The 17722-nt window shown below is 40.8% G+C and overlaps 1 protein-coding gene across 1 annotated transcript in view; it reads left to right on the forward strand.

Moving 5' to 3' along the window:
- Nucleotides 1–17722, forward strand: part of CPA6 (carboxypeptidase A6) — a 359484-nt gene that overhangs the window by 149095 nt on the left and 192667 nt on the right. Inside the window, exon 2 of the mRNA XM_062189878.1 lies at nucleotides 5748–5823. Coding sequence (XP_062045862.1) covers nucleotides 5748–5823 — 76 coding nt within the window. The remainder of the gene's footprint in view (nucleotides 1–5747; nucleotides 5824–17722) is intronic.

Raw genomic sequence — 17722 nt, forward strand, 5'->3', positions numbered from 1 at the left:
AGAACCCAACTGGACAGAACTCTCTTATTCTTCCACCTCCTCATCTGCCTATAAGATTAGGTGTGGTCTCAGAGTGAAGAATTACAACACCAAGCAAAGCACACCTCAAAGGGAAACATGGATGGGTCATATATTCTAAGGTCACCCAGGGCGTCTGTTGCAAGAAGTGTCCTCTTAAGAGAACCACATTCTTTCTTTCCATTCAACTAATTAGAACCTCAGAGAACACAGCGAACTGACATGATGCAGTCAGGAACCATATAATGTAACTATAGGATGAAGGGACTATATATATATATATATATATATATAATATATTATATATTATATAATATTAAACCATCCTCACTGTGCATTAGCAATTATGCTAAGCATTTTATATGGATGCTCATTTAATCATCACAATAACCCATGAGTTGAATACCAGTATTTATAGTATACACATAGAGGGACTTGAGACAAAGAGAGCTTAGAAAATTGTCCAGGGGTCACACAGCTACATGGCAACTTGACTCCAGAGTATGTGCTTTTACTGCCCTGCCATTGCTTTTGGTAGATGACTTGAGTTTTACAGAAGAAAGAAATGTCCAGGGCCCAGACGCTTGAGGGAAAAGCAAAGCTAGTGTTGAAAGGAGAAGCTTGTGCCATGTGGCTCTAGAGTTGGATCACAGAAGGGGGCAGGTCCAAGAAGGTGGCACTGGAATTTCAGTTGCCTTTAATGGACAGAGTGGGGAGCTAGGAAGTTTGAAGGAATTTCAAAGAGTTCATCAAAAAAAGAATTACAAAACAAGTTTGCTTTGATGTAAAATATTTTTGAACTATTCATAGTTTATTCATAATATGCATTCTCATGAAATTTTTGAAGATTCTTCTGTATGCTTGGATTTCCAATTTTTTGCACCAAAATAAACTTATCTTGTAATTCCATTTTCCACGAACTATTAGAATTACATTTGTATGTGTTCTACATAAAACAGGAAGCCTCAAAATGTCAAGAAAAATTCCTTTCTCCATCTGGGAGAAACTGAGGCAGTTTTTCATCTTACAAGGAACTGGGGAGATGGCAGTCATATGAGAAGTGAGCTCCCCAGGACCCTGTGTTTTCAGAACATCAGCTATTAACGTATGCCTTGTATCATGTAAGCACTACCAGTAAAGCAAAATCTGGCCCTGGACCACTCGGGACAAGCACCAAGCCACTCCATAGAAAGACCCGCACACATCAGGACTTTTACAGAATAAACCAGGATTTGTTGAATTTCTGATGACACAGAGTTTAAAGCTAAGCAAGAGATGCTGACATAAAACAATAATTACAGTAAAGTGTTGAAATGTAATGGGAAAATATAGGGAAAAGAAGACTAACTTGACCAGGGTAAGGGACTAGCTCCCTGAGGCTGTACCTCTCACTGAGGTCTTTAGGGCGTGTGTTTGCTACACTCCCTAATGGAGAACTAAAGAAGCTAACCTACAGGAAATTTGTCTTCGCACAGTTCTGGCACTGAAAATTCTGAGATGGAGTGCAGGGGTCCAAGCCAGCAGTTTAATCCACGTGCCCTAACACCTGACATTCTCACTGCATCTTTAAATTTAATCTACCATTATGATGTTTGTAACACACATATCTGGAAAAACAATGTAAGAAAGAGGTATGCTAAATCATGCAAGGCAAACAAGAGGAAACAGAAGTGGCAGTCATTTGGAGGGGAATGGAATTCAAAATAAAGAGCATTAAATGAACCAAAGAAGGGTTTTTCTAAGGAAACTTTATAAGAATAGAACTTTCATTCTAAATAAATCATGTAGTTGTCATGATTTTATATATTGCTACAATTGACAAATTCAGACTCATTGTAGGAATATTAAACCAAGTACCCCAAATTGTCAAATTTAGTGACCAAAAAATAAAGACAATGGAGTTAAAATAGCATAATTTATGTTTAATAGACATAGGCAGAACTTTATCCAAAAAATACACAGTTCTCTCAAATATTCACAAAGTATAAACATTAAATGTACATTGGATCATAATATCAATAAAGTCTATAAAGTAGAAATCATATCAGCTACTTTCTCTGGCCTTAAAATAATAATAACAAAAATAAAGTCTCACTGCTCCACTTTCAATCCAGTTCTCTGCTATGGCCTGGGAAAGCAGTAGAAGATGACCCAAGTCCTTGGGCCCCCGCACTTGCGAGGGAAACCCAGAAGAAGCTCCTGGCTCCTGGTTTAGGATCAGCTCAGCCCTGGCTGTTGCAGCCAATTGAGGACTGAATCAGTAGGTAAAAGACCTTTCTCTCTGTCTCTCCCTCTATCTGTAACTCTACCTCTCAAATAAATAAAAATCTTTAAAACACACACACATGCTTATAAGCATTTGCCCAGTAGTCTCTTTAACCTCAACCTATATTCAATCCTCCAATCTCCTCTCTTAAACCTTTGCCACACAGCAGTCCAAAAAAAAAAAAAAAAAAAAAAAAAAACCTGATAAATTATAAAGTAAACCCCAAGCTCACTTTCTTTGATAATGTATACAGCTAGTTTTCCTCTCCCGAGTTCCAGTAGATACTTTAGTACCCGAAACCTCCCTACTCCTACTACCAAACTATTGTTCATTCACCACTCCAACAAAAGAGTCAGATTTAAAGAGATTAAGCTTTTAGTATAGTGAAACAAACGGGGCCTCTGGGGGCCATGTGATTTGATGGACAGACTGAAGAACTCTTGTTGGGTTTCGGCTGTTGATTATTCCATCAGTATAATGTATTGGTTTACACAAAAGATGTGACATGCCATGGGCTTTCCCAAATAGCTTTCCCTATTCTCTGGTCTTTGATAAGTAACCAAATAGTAATAAACACAGTTCTAAAGTCACACCTGGGAATTTCTGAAAGCTGGGATGAAGTGATACAAATGACAATGCTGGGTTTGAGCAATCACTTTCAGGGTTAAATAATCCCAGGGGTATTGCCACTCTATCCTGTACGCACAGAAGAGGAACCGATTGCCAGGTTGAATTATCCATGTTTTTTGAAAAAAGTTCCTCTCGTGGCTGTGAAACTGCTACAGATTGCTTTCCTTGCACTCTTGAGGAGCTGACAGGGCCCCAGATGGAGGTGTTTTTCAGCAAGCTGTCAAGCGACCCATCCATCAAAACAGCCACATCAGCGAGCTGAGTTTCCTTTCTCTGCCAAGAATGATATTGGGTCAGGTGGGAGAGGCCAGAGTATGATGAATCCAGGAAAAACAAAGGTCAGAGAAATGTGTACCAGAAATGAAAGAGATGTGGTTATATTCAGATTCTGAAGGTTGTATTTAAAGTTATTTTACAGTGACTGGATGATTTTTTTTTCCTTTCTACTTTATTCTTAACAGAAACATGGAATTCAAGATATTGACACTGAGAAGTTGTTTTGTGTGATTTTGAGGAAGTCAAGCTTCAAAGCTACATTAGAGTAGCAGTGCCTAAAACATACTTAACTATCATCAGCTATCAATAGCCTCTTCATTCGGAGACCTAAAGAAGGTGTAACAGGGTCATTTGAAATATTAAAGTTATAGTGATTAGAAGTGAACTAACAAAATCCAGGAGTCACCCTGGGAGTCTTATCCTTTCTTATTAGCTTTACCTCATTTTGGAAACTGCTATTCACCTAAATAATAAAACTGTGGAAAAGCAGACAAATTCTATCCTCATTTCTGAAGCACCAGTGAGGCTGGAGAGATGCATTATGGGTGGAATTAGTAGAGCTTTTATTTTCAATTTTATATATGAATTTGCATGAATTGCAAATTTTTTTGTATGGCCAGATGTTTAACCTAGTAGTTAAGATACCTGTCTTCCCTATCAGAGTACCTGGGTTCGACACCCAGCTCCAATCCCTGACTGAGTCTTCCTTCCAATGATGACCCTAGAAGGCAACTGTACTGGCTTAAGTAATTGGGTTCCTGACACTCCTGTGGGAGAACTTATTGCATTTCCAGCTTACAGCTTCAGCTCCAGCCATTGCAGGTATTTGGAAAATGAACTAGCAGGTGAGAACTCTCTCTCCTGCCTGCCCCCCACTCCATCCTAACCCTCTCAAATAAGTGAAAAAACAAAAGTTAATTTTTTGCACCAAAAGAAACATCTTTTCATTCCATTTTCCACAAGAATTTTGAAGTACCCTTGTATCTACTATTAATAATATCCTACTTTATCTTTAGACATTGTAAAATGCCAGAGAAAGTCTTGAAAAATATTCGTACCTATTGTAGTTTATCTACTTGGTTTTTCCTTATACTTCTGTGGAAGACAATTATTCTCAACAATCTCCTTTATACCAACCCATTAATGAATATATAATAAGCATCTCTCTGTGCAGTTCTGGTTCTTATATGCTAGAGTTGTGCTCCCTGACCTGGCTTCATTCCTGACACACCTAGAAATTGATGACACCTGTCTGGCACACCGAGGCAAGGAGACACTCCCACAGAGAATCCCACAGCAGACAGAGCAACACCTCAGGTCATCTTAGGCAACTCAAGACCTTTAAAGGAAGAACATTGAAGAGCATTCAAATATAATGATTTTTAAAGATTTATTTATCTATTTGAAATACAGAGAGAGAGAGAGAGAGAGAGAGAGAAAATCTTCCTTTTGCTGGTTCACTCCTCAAATGGCTGCAACAATGAGGCTGGTATTTCACTCAGCATGATGTTTTCCAGATTCCTCCATTATGTTGCAAATGACCAGATTTCATTGTTTTTTACTGCTGTATAGTATTTTATAGAGTACATACCCCATAATATCTTTATTTTTTATTGTTTTGTTGTCGTGGAGTTTCTTGATCTCTTTGTAATTCTGGTTATTAACCCTTTATCTGTTGCATAGTTTGCAAATATTTTTTCCCATTCTGTCGGTTGCCTCTTCACTTTCCTGACTGTTTCTTTTGCAGTACAGAAACTTCTCAATTATTTGATGCAATCCCAAATGTTAATTTTGGCTTTGACTGCCTGTGCCTCAGGGGTCTTTTCCAAGAAGTCTTTGCCGGTACCTGTATCTTGCAGGGTTTCTCCAATGTTCTCTAATAATTTGATGGTGTCAGGTCGTGGATTTAGGTCTTTAATCCATGTTGAGTGGATTTTTGTGTAAGGTGTAAGGTAGGGGTATTGCTTCAAGCTTCTGCATAAATCTTAAAAAGAAAGAAAGAAAGAAAGAAAGAAAGAAAGAAAGAAAGAAAGAAAGAAAGAAAGAAAGAAGGAAAGAAAGAGAGAGAAAGGAAGAAAGAAAGAAAGAAAGAAAGAAAGAAAGAAAGAAAGAAAGAAAGAAAGAAAGAAAGAAAGAAAGAAAGAAAGAAAGAAAGTCATAGATTTTTTCAGCATTAACTTTGGGGGGAAAAATTGTTTTTTTTTTTTTTTTAACTTCTGTCATCATGAATTTTTTTCTTGGTATGTGCAGTGAGACTCCTGCCCCTTTGTGGAGACTCCTACCCCCTATTGCCTCTGTTCTTGTGTTCTTTCTGCATGTATTTCGTTAAATGTGAGTTTGTAATCAAGGGGAGGCAGAAATGCCAAACAGTTGTAAAGCAAGGAAAAAAGACCGATGCAATCTAAGAATAACAAGAACTGCACACAACACTTACTGGTCAGGGAACAGGTTTGCTGTTTTTCTTAAACACAGAGGCAGTTTTTAAAGAGGTAAGAAAGAGGTGCTTAGTATATTTATTCCCACAAGATAATATCACTTCTTTTCCTCTTTCTTCTAGTGACAAGGTGATCAGACTTTTTCCCAAGACAGAAGGGGAAGCACATGCCCTGAAGAAAATGTCCCGCCAACTTCAGGTAACGGACAGGCCACTCACTTCTCGTGGAACTGTTATACTTGCGATGTGTTTACAGGGCTTTGCTGGCAGGATTGAGTAATTGGAATTCATTAGCCAGTACAAGTAAAGGCTAAGAGATAGCTTAAAAGAGCATTTAAATGATAGCTTAAAAAATGATCTGACACATAATCTATTTACTAGTTCATTTATTATCTGCCTTCCAGCTAGAACGGAAGCTTCATGGGAGAGTTGGGTTACTCCTGCTCGTTGCTGTATTCCCAGTGTCTGGAGTATCCCAGAAGCTCCGTGGGTGCTTTATTTATTTAATGAATGCATTTAGCACATGGTTTTCCAGAGTTTCACTTTTCCTTTTGAAATCTCCCGGCAGATCCCCTAGACGCATTCCTTCTAGACAAAACTTTAAATAGAATTGAGTTGAAGAAAATAAAAGTGAGGAAGTGTTAGGTTGATGGAGACTTGAACTAGTTCTGGCTTCTGGGAGGTGGGCCTGGTGGAAAGGCTTCAGGTCACCGAGGCAACCGGTGGTGGGAGTGGGGAGCCCTCAGAAGGTAGTTCTCTATAGAGTGTTGGTTTTATAAGTATAGAATGCTTCCTGTCTCAACTTCCTGGCTCATACAGTGATTAGTGATTAGCCCCCTGCCAACCTCAGGCCTCACTAGATGCCTGCACCAGTAGGACCCCTAGTCTTGGACTGTGGACCTCAGAAATGCAAACTGCAATAAACCTTATTCATTCCAAAAATAAAAAATAAAAAATTAGGAAGTGAAGTTAATTAATTCTGCCGTGTTTCAATGAGTCTGATAAGAGCATGTCATTGGTGAAGGACTGATTGGTTATTCAATCTTTGATGGATTGGATGGATTTAGAGTTTCTCATCTCCCTGTCACTGCATGTAATTGAGTGTTCACTTTTATGAAAAGTCATGATGAGAAGTGTGGCAGTTGGCTTTGGTCCTTGCCTAACAAAAGAGCAGAAAGTCCATAGACGATGTGGTGGATAAGTCTTCTTTCTAAGGGACAACAAAGCTCGCTGGCATTTCCTAAACCCCCTCTGCTCCTGGAAGGAACCTCTGCTTCCCTGACACTGAGGCTAACTCTTCTCTGGTCGTGTCTGATCCTCGGCCCCGTGGTGTCTGCCTCGGAAGTCAGATCCGTACACCCTCTGGTGGTCCACTGGGGACAAAAAGGGGCCATTCAGCAAACGCTGAGTAGAAATTTCCATTTCCACTGGCATTATTTAAATGTGCCGCTGGAAAAATCAGACACTTTTCACGATGGAAGCCATTGATTTAGGGAACAGATATTCTGAACCAAATATTGGGGCAAAGGAGTCTTCTCCGATTTGTGCTAGGCCTCACAAAGTTGTGAAAACAAAATTGCACAGTTATACAGGTGAGGATCACTCACCATTGTCAAAGGCAGTAACCTTTCATGTGTGAGGACTAAGGGAGTTACTTATAAACTCTCAGAAAGCATCAGCTCTGGACCCCAAAGGCGGAGCACAGAGCTGCTGGCTCTGAGCAGAGAAATCTTTTGGATCCTTTTTTGTCAGCATTGGAAGGAAAACATTCCTACATATTTGTTTTTATTTAGTGGTTAAGGAAAGGTAATAAACCAGGGGAGGAAATGGTTTAGATGTGAAGCAGCTTAGAGGACAGCTGACAGGAGTGGGGCCAGGGAAATGGTGAAAGAGGGGAGCAGAGTGGAGGGAAGAAAGGGGGTGAATATTAGACTTCTGAGGTCACTGTAGCCATTCTGCTCCCCAGAGAATGACAATGAGCCCTTCTCCATCGCTACCCTCTGGTCGCAGTACCGCCTGCTTTCCGTAAGTTGCTTCATTTGACCAATCCTATGAAGGCATGCCATCATTATTGCTGTTTTACAGATGAAACTCAGAGAGCCGGACAGAGCTTAGGTAATTTGCCCACGTTACAGTATGCAAAGTGCATCCAGGGCTGGTGGGAGGCCTGCCTCTTGCCTCTGGCCTGTTTACCCTGATCATCTTTCGGTAGAGATCAAGCCTGAGTTGGCAGGGCAGGAGAGCCTTGACCCAGAATATGAATATTCTCATACTCTCATTTACTTCATTCCTAGAGTCAGGGCTTGCCAGGACCACCCCCAGCTTGCGTGATTTGCACGAGGCCTCACACAACCCAGCATGCAGTCCCTCGTGCAGCTCTGATTTATTCCAGCAAAACGAATATAGAGCAAAATCACCAAGGGGAAAAAGCACATGCAGGAAAGTCCAGGGGAACACGGGCACAAGCCTCCAGGAGGTCCCTTCCAGTGCAGTCACACATGACATGTTTAATTCTCCGGCAAGGAGTGTGATAGCACGTGTGCAATGCTGTCTAATGCAGAGGCCAAGGTTTTATCACAGGCCGTTCCCTAGCACATGCCAACATTCCAGACTTCCAGGAGAAAAGCAGGTGTTTGGCATGAACCATATTGGTTGCACAAACCATTTAGGTGCAGTGTGCCACTCTTACCGGCTAAGAGGAACCCTCCTCAAACTCGAGTTCCCAGATGCCTTCCAACACCAATTTTGCAAGCAGGCCTTTCCAGAGATAGCATTTACCAGGCCCCAGCTGTTAAACCTTTTCTGCACATTTCTTCATTCTTTGCACTAAAGAAGTAGTTTCTATCGGACTGAAGAGAGATGTATTAAGCTTAGCTGAGTTGCAATCTGAAAGCATCCCATTACCTTGATGTCATTTGAAATTCGAATGACTTCACCAAGTGATCCATTTGCACCATGGAAAGCAAAAAGTATGGCCAGGCAGAGAAAGCAGCCTGCAGAGCAGAAACAATGTGACTGTCTGTCATCTTCTGCCCTGTGGAGCTGATGGGACAGAATCAGGGCCAGTGCCAAGAGCATCTTTGAACAGCCTGTGCAGTACATCCATAATGGGAAAGGAGGAGGGTTTGCCGGAAGTCTGTTTAGTTGCCTTCTTCCCCCAAAGCACAGCATGATAGAATTCTAAGACAGCCTCAAGATTTTTACCCACTGGTGTCCATACCCTACATAATGGCTCCCCGAGTGCGGGTACAGACTGGGAACAAGCTACAAATAGCATTCCCTTGATAATGTCACATTATGTGTCTGAAAGGACATTACCTAGGGTGGGTTGGACCTAAAAATGGGGAGTCTGTTAGGCACAAAACATTTTCTCCAGCTGTTTCTCAACAAAGATGCCAGTGAAGTGCTCCTTCTGGTCACAAAGAAGGTAGTTTACACATTGTTATGTTGGGAACGGTCCATGGGGACCCTGTGGCAAGGAATGCCAGTGACCTCTAGAAAGTGACTGGTCCCCAGCTGATTGGCAGAAGGCAATGGAGACATCAGTCCTACAACCACAAGGAACTGGACTCTGCCACCACCACGTACGCTTGGAAGAGGACTGGAAGGTCCAGTTGAGAATGCAGGCCAGCAGATATCTTGACTTTAGCCCAGGAGACCCTAAAGAGAGAATCCAGTCACTTTCATTTCTGCAGTTCTCACCTACAGAAATGCAAGATGATAAATGCGTGTTTTTTAAGATGCTAAATTTGTCTAATCTGAAGATAACAACCTATTTCTTGGCCTTTGGCTCTCCATTTCATATATGAATGCCTCAAGTTAATTCTACTGATTTCACTGGCTGTAATTCAGCATTTTAGAAAAAGTGAAAAGTGATTGGACTACATGCTTAGGCTATAAATTCACAATGTCTTATCTGAAACATGAACAAATGCAAAATGCCTGTGCAATGTTGAACGGAATCCGAGACGGTACCCTCAAAGCATAGCTAATTAGACATAGAACTGCTGCTACAAAGCTGGTTACTTTCCTAATTAAATTTTATGGTTTTGCTGAAGAATTAAAACAAGAAATTTAAACAGAAAACCATACCCCCAGAGAACTGGATCGAGAAAGCACCAACCAATTAAATTGTTAATTAAGAGCATAACCATGATTTAAATAAAGTTATGATGAAAAGGGAACAGTTTGCAGGTGAGTAAAATTAGAAGCTGAACACTATGTTCTGCCTGCATTTCTTCATAAATCCTTTGTCCTCTGATGGAATACCAGTGGCTTTGTAAGAACGCAAAATTTCTTTTATAGAATTGACACAGGCTGGTGGGAAGAAAAATTAAATGACTTTTCTGTTTCCAGCTCTCTCATCAGAGAGCTATAGGACAAGGAACTATCCTATTTGTTGAAGAGTTTGTCATTTTTTTTTTCAAACTAGAGTACAACCTTCAAAATGTTAGTTGGTTTGTCAGGTGTCTTTGAGTGAAATGCCAGGAGTCCTAAAATCCCATGGAAGAAATCTGCATTTCCTATGTGGAAGGCTTTAGCCTTCCTCCTTGCCTTGCTGCGGCCATCCCCGTGGGGTATTGTGCTGTAGTTAGCTGCTGTCTTCTCTAATCCTCCTGGGTGCACCCCAACAGGAGTTTCAGAACACCTGTGACCCCTAGCAGTTTGGAAACTCAGATGTACACCTGGATGGTTTAAGCAATTGGGAAACTTGGGAGGAAGAATATGGGAGGTAAAATCCATGCTGTGGGAGTTATTTGTTCTCAATATCATAAATTGTGTAAGTAGGGACAGGTGTTTGGCTCAGGGGTTAAGATGCCAATAATGACGTCCACATTCCATGTTAGTGTGTCTGGTTTGTAGTCCCAGCTTTGCTCTCCATTCCAGCTTCCTGCTAATATGCACACTGGGACACAGCAGTGATAGCTCAAGTATTTGGGCCCCTGTCACCCACATGGGAGATGGGAGACCTAAATTGAGTTGTGGGCTCTTGGCTTTGGGTTGGGCCAGCCCCAGCTGTTGTGGGCATTTGGGGAGTAAACCAGCAGATGGAAACTCTCTCTCTCTCGCTCTTGCTCTGTGTGTGTGTGTCTGCCTTTCAAATAAAAATGCGGCTCAATAGGTTAATCCTTCGCCTTGCAGCGCCGGCACACGGGTTCTAGTCCCGGTCGAGGCGCCAGATTCTGTCCCGGTTGCCTCTCTTCCAAGCGAGCTCTCTGCTGTGGCCAGGGAGTGCAGTGGAGGATGGCCCAAGTGCTTGGGCCCTGCACCCCATGGGAGACCAGGAGAAGTACCTGGCTCCTGGCTTCGGATCAGCGAGATGCGCCGGCCGCAGCGCGCCAGCCGTGGCGGCCATTGGAGGGTGAACCAATGGCAAAGGAAGACCTTTCTCTCTGTCTCTCTCTCTCTCACTGTCCACTCTGCCTGTCAAAAAAAAAGAAAGAAAGAAAGAAAAAAAAATGAAAGTTTCAAAAATCAAAAAGAAGCAACGGAATTACAGAATCTCTTATAATGGCCCCAAGGGGAGGGTCCCCAAGATTCTTGTCTCTTGAGCACATGCACCCTCTCACAGGTGATCCACCAGACGAATTGAGGTTAGGTTGTAAAAGGATTTTTTCAGATATAGTTACAGCCATGATCCGGTGGCCCTAAAGTAGGGAGATTATTCAGATGAACCTGACATAATCAGGGGAGCCCTTTGAAAATAGTTTCTCCAGCTGGTTGCAGAAAACAAAACCAGAAAGACTCATTTTTGATGGCCTGGAAGAAATCAAGTATCCATGCTATAAACTTTCACATAGAAAGAAATTATGCTGACTTCTAGTTTCTGAGAGCTCTCCTCAGGCTACGGAAAGGGAAATGGGGACCTCAGTCCTACAACCATAAGGAAACAATTTTTAACAACTACTGGGGAGAGTTTTCTGAGCCCTAGACCAGACCACAGCCCCAGCTAACACCTTACCTTCAGCCTAGTAACATCCTGAGAACAGAATCCAGCCACACAGTCCCCAGAAATCTAACCTAGAGAAATAAATAACAAAATGAAACTACTGTTTGTGATAGTTTAGCAATAGAAATATAATACAAATGGCCTTGGACAGCCAGTAACTTGATGCACTGGCTGAAGAGACACAGAAGAGTTATGAATGATAGATGGAGAGACTTTGAGCTGTGTTCAGAGCAGAAAATTGCACTTCCTTATTTTTGTGAAAAGCTTTATAAAGTAACAAAGCAGAATTACTTTTGTTTTCTCTGGTGTTACTTTTGAAAGAGAAAAAAACCTCCTTCTAATCCAGGCAGATGTCCAAATACAGTGATAGATGGAATTTCAGGAACACAATTTTCAGTTTTAGCTTGCATTTTGTTCCCTCTATGTGGCTACTGATAATTAGTAACTCAATAACAAAAGCATATTAAAAGAAACAACATAATATGTAGAAAAACAAAACTGTATTAGAAATATTCTTTTTAAGCTAAAAAAGAAAAAAAAAAAAAACCCTTCCACCCTATGATGATGATGATCTCAGCAATTCTTTATCTACTTTACTCAGCCAAGCCGAACACAAACTTGGGTTGATATCATATTTTGAGTTGACTGCATTTTCTTTCTATTTGTAAGACTTTCCAGTTTTGACATTTAAACAACCTGTTTGACACTAATTTTTAAACTTTAAATGTGATTGCTTTTGTTGGTTGGTGGTAACTGCCTTTCGCAAAGGCCTTGTCTCAGTATTCGTCACCTTGCCCATACTGAGCTGATGGCTGTATCTCACTGTGTACCATGCCTTTCCTCAGGTAGGTCTGGAGCTCTTCTTTTCTTTGCCCACCTGGTAAACCCCACTCATCTCTGACACCTAGACCAAAGCATCTGATTCTCCATGGACTCTTTGACATCCTGACATCTATATCACTTTGTGTTTTCTCCCCACCACCAGCCTTATATACTGAGTTTCTTACAGATCTGAAAGGTAATGCATCTCTGAATTGTGTGTGCGCATACAGGAGTATTGATGGAAGAGAAAGTTAGGGCTGAAAGAGGTTTCCATGCACAGTCATGCCCTTACCTCCAGGACCACAGCCAGTCACGGTTTAACCCACCCCTCCAGTATCTGTTCCCACTGGGTCACTTTTCACATGCATCCTTCTGATCTCACCTCAAAGATAACAAATATTGGAGAGAGTGATCTGTGCTTTGTTAAATGTGGATCTTGCACCAATCCATTTTTAAAGAGCATTAACATGTCATCAAAAATACAGGAATAGAAGAAGTTTCCTTTTCAAGGGCACAGATGGTGCTTCTTAGTGACTGAGAGGTTTTCCATCAAGTGTGCACATTATACTGTGGTGCCATTTCTTGGACCCATGAACTCACAGCAGCCTTTGAATATTCATCAGCCGTGGCTAGAAAGACTGATTGATTAAAGAGGTTTCCTATTTTCAACTATTTTGTATTTCTTACTGTGTAAACGGGGAGTGAATTCCCCTGCTTTGCTTGATTTTTGAGGTCGTTGTTGCTGACAAGGGTGATGCAACCTACAACCCTTTTTAGAGAAATTCACCATTGTCCTAACCACTGATAGGAGGGCAGAAGAGCATAAATGAGTTTTAGTGCCCCAATACCAGTGACTGAATCCATTCAGTTGCATTATAAATATTTAACCATGTGAGGTCTTGTACAGGTCAAATGTGGAAAGCAGTTAGCATGGTGGCCAAGAATAATCCCTAGAGAAATACTTCCTGTGTTCATATCCAAACATTTCCATGTACTAGTTGTATAAGTGTTGGCAAGCTACATAGTTTCTCTGTGCCTCCATTTCCTGATATGTAAAGTAGGCAATTCCAGAAAAATTCTCATGCTTTGTGACAGCCTGGGGCTGAAATGTGTGTATGCATGGATGCATGCGTGTATGATAATTATCTGTTCACGTATTTTGTCTCCACTACCAGATTGAGAACCACAGGACAGAAAAGAGTACTTACCATTCTTTGGGTAGGATCAATGTTTGGCTCATCTTTGTTTCCTTGATACTGGAAGTAGAAGGCATTCAACAATTTTTTGAAAGAATGACCAATTGTTGTTCATTCATCCATCTACTTGCCTACTTGTATAATACAAGCACCTCTAACTTGGATTCTCATCAAGAACATAAGTCTGACTGCATACATTTTCAGCAAGATTTTAAAAATGAAAATGTAGATATAAATAGGAATTGATGGGTCCCCAATGGTAGAATGATAGGTAAAGGGAGTATGGTGGAACAGCAGGGGTATGAGTAGGGGAAATTATCCATGTCTTCAATTACTGAAAAGAGTTGTGGAAGAAGTGGGATTTGTGTAATAGCTTGATGATAAGTTTGAGAGAACTACCTCAGAGATCTGCAGTCTTCCACTAGAGCCTCACCTGACTTGAAGATTTTTGTCTCGGGGTATTGACTTACTCAATGAATACAATAAAGCTGACTATCAGAAACATTTCAGTGTGAGAGTCAGAGCTCAGGTGTTCTGCCTAGGAGTCAATGTGTGGTTCATTTAATCAAAAATGTCTGCATGTCTTTAAGCCTCTGACATACTTGATTAGCAACCCGCTCCTTAAAACCTAAAAACAGCTATTAGGGATGCATATGTGGCAATTCTTTGTGCCCTAAAAAATGCAGAGCAGCCTTTACATATTCATTAGCCACAGCCACAAAGAATTTGCTTGATTAAAGAAGTTTCCTGTTTTCTACCATTTTGTTTTTCTAGTTGTATAAATGTAGAATGATTAAAATTCCCATGGTCCCACAAAGATATTTCTTAGATATTTTTCTAATAATTGAATTTGCTTTGCAGCTATACGCTTATCAGTGTTCCTCTTATTTTCTTAAATTTCAGTCACATTTTGAGTATGGACTGTGATCTGGGCCAAGACTCGGCATCATACTATTGAGAAATAGGAAAGGAGAAGGTACAAATAGCATGGAATATAATATAGCAGGGGAAGTTCATGGACCAAGTACTGGAAATGTGATCTTTGAGAGGTTGTATCAGAGGATCTTGTTTGTTCAATCCTTTAGAGAAATGTAGAGCGTACAAGTGTGCTGTGGGATGATATACTCAGGGGACAAGACTTGGGTTTTCAGGCAAGGAGTGACTAGATGGGAGGGCAAAAAATGGAAGGGTGGGGCATACCCTTCTTCCTTCCTTCAATATCTCTGTCCCTCTCTGTCATAAAACTCCAGCCACCACCTCCAGGGCCTGATTTATAGTAGACAGCCCATTCATTTCATCAGTAAATTGTATTGTGCAACAAAATCAGTCCAGGTTCTGGTCAATAGACCAGAAACACAACAATAATTTGAATGGAAAAATATTAGTACAGTTCTGTATTGCTTAATGTCAAGGATATATTCTGAGGAGCTGGTGCTGTGGCAGAGAGGTTAAGCCTCAACCTACAGTGTCAGCATCCCATATGGGCACCAGTTCAATTCCTGGCTGTACCACTTCTGATCTAGCTCTCTGCGAATGCACCTGGGAAAGCAGTAGAAGATAGTCCAAGTACTTGGGCTCCTGTACCCATGTGGAAGACCTGGAAGAAGCTGCTAGCTCATGGCTTTGGCCTGGTCCAGCCCTGGGAATTGTAGCCATTTGGGGAATAAACCAGCAGATGAAGGACCTCTCTCTGTCTCTCCCTCTCCTTCTCTCTGTAACTCTGCCTTTCAAATAAATAAATAAAATCATTTTTAAAAAGGGATGTATTCTGAAAAAGAAACTATTTCACCACTTTGCAAACATCACAGAGTATACTCATTCAAATTTATATTGTATAGCCTACTATTACCTAGGCTATAAGGTACTGTTGTAAATGTGGTGTGTCATTGATGAAAACATCATTATATGCCACATGACTGTATATAGTAATATTAACTAGTAAATTGTGACTAACTCTTAAAGGCACATGGGAGGAAATTTAGAAAACAGCTACTACCGCTCGGAATGAGAAAGAGTACCCAAGGAAGGGACTATGAACTCAAAGTAGAACATCTCACCCTCTATATCCCCAGGGAAAGATTCAGAACTCCTTGGAATCAGTGGCCCACTGAGTAAGAAATTTGCTGGGGTGTCAGTAGGTAGGGGCTGATCTTTTGTTTTGGTGTCAGTAAAATATGCCAGAGAGTAATCCCCACTGGCTCTCCCATGTGGCACCCTTCCATGCCATAGAAAGGGAAAAGGTACATCAGAAGCAGGAGAAGAAGCATCTTCCTTCCTGTGTCTTATAGTATCACTGTAAAGCCCTCTCTTGACAAAGACTACCATTGACAAGCTATCAAAGGAGAAGTATAGATGGGGCCCAACCTTCGTATCTTAAAGCAGCACAAAAACAGAGTGGATCTAGAGTTGAGAGGCAATGTAATGATAGTAGCCACTGCAGCTTTGCTGGTCCCAGGAAATGGTGGTTAATCCGGTAAATGAAGTTATTTGTTCTACCTAACCCAACATCAAAAGAGGAATATAGAAAAGTGAAAAGACTATAGCCATGGATAGGTATAATGGCATAGCATAAAATCTTTTAATCATCAAAAGATGAGAGATTTAACAGGCACCATACATTTATTGTATACCAAGAACTCTGCTAAATGCCAAATATAATGGTACTTCAGAAAGTTCCTAGAAAAATAAGATTTAAACATAAGTTTGTTTTGGTGCAAAATTTTTTAAAGCCACGAATACTTTTTTCATACTATATCTTTTCCATGAATGTTTTGCAGAACTCTCTTTTTTATGTATTTAGGAGAGAGAGAGATGGAGAGAGGGTGAGAAACTCCCATCCACTGGTTACTCCCCCAAATGCCTGACGCAGCCAGTGCTGGATGAGCCAAAGCCAAAAGCCAGAAACTAAGTCATGGTCTGTCATGTGGGCGGCAGAGATCCAACTATTTGAGCCATCACCAGCTGCATCCCAAAGTACACATTAACAGGAATCTGGATTTGGGAGCTGAGCTGAGATTCAAATTCAGACACTCAAGGGACATAGCATCCCAACTGACCTTTCAACCAATGGGCCAAATGCCCACTCCAGAAGTACCCTCATATATTATTTCATATAATTCTCACAATTTCAAGGGAGATTAGATTAATCCCATTTTTACAGATGAAAATATTGAACCATCCTGTTCCATTCAACAGAAGACTCTTCCAATTTAAGGGGTTCCTTTTTGAACATGGTTTAAGGAGAAGTTTCACCTGAAATTTTTATCAGATTAAAAAAAATGACTAATATTATTTGATGGCCAGCTGACAGCAAGAATGGACACACCATAATGTAGGTGTGATGAAGCTGGGAGTCTAGCTGGAAGGAACTAGGAGTGTGCCACAGGCACACATAGATCCCTTTACAGTGTTGTCCTGAAGTGGTATGGACCTGGCCAATGGACCTGACATGTCTCCTACAACCTATTTAACTTCTTTATTTGAGTAATAATCTGTTAAGCAGTCTAAGCATCCTTCATCTTAAATAATTATCAGCAGACATTAAAAAGTTATTTTTATTTTTTTAAAAAGATTTATTTATGTATTTATTTATTTATTTATTTATTTGAGAGATAGAATTACAGACAGAGAGAGGGAGAGACAGAAAGAAGGGTCTTCCATCCACTGGTTCACTCCCCAAATGGTTTCAATGGCCAGAGCTGAGCTGATCCAAAGCCAGGAGCCAGGAGCTTCTCCTAGGACTCCCACATAGGTTCAGGGGCCTACACACTTAGGCCATATTTTATTCCTATCTCAGGCTATAGCAGATAGCTGGATTGGAAGTGGAGTAGCCAGGACCCAAATCAGCAGCCATATGGGACACTGGTGCCACAGGTGGAAGCTTAGCTTACTATGCCATAGCACCAGCCCCAAAGAGCTGATTTTCTAATGTGATTTGAAAACAATTGAGGATGTGCTAAGAGATTGGAGGAGAAATGAGAAAATAATGACAATATATTTCTGTTTTAACACATCTCAGATTGTCTACACATCACAGATCTTATTGTTTATTATAATATTTGAAAAATACTGGGGAAAATGTGTAGAGATTATACAGAAAATAAAACATTGATTTGGGAAACGCAAAATCT

Source organism: Lepus europaeus, chromosome 4 (assembly GCF_033115175.1).
Source record: "Lepus europaeus isolate LE1 chromosome 4, mLepTim1.pri, whole genome shotgun sequence".
NCBI lineage: Eukaryota > Metazoa > Chordata > Mammalia > Lagomorpha > Leporidae > Lepus > Lepus europaeus.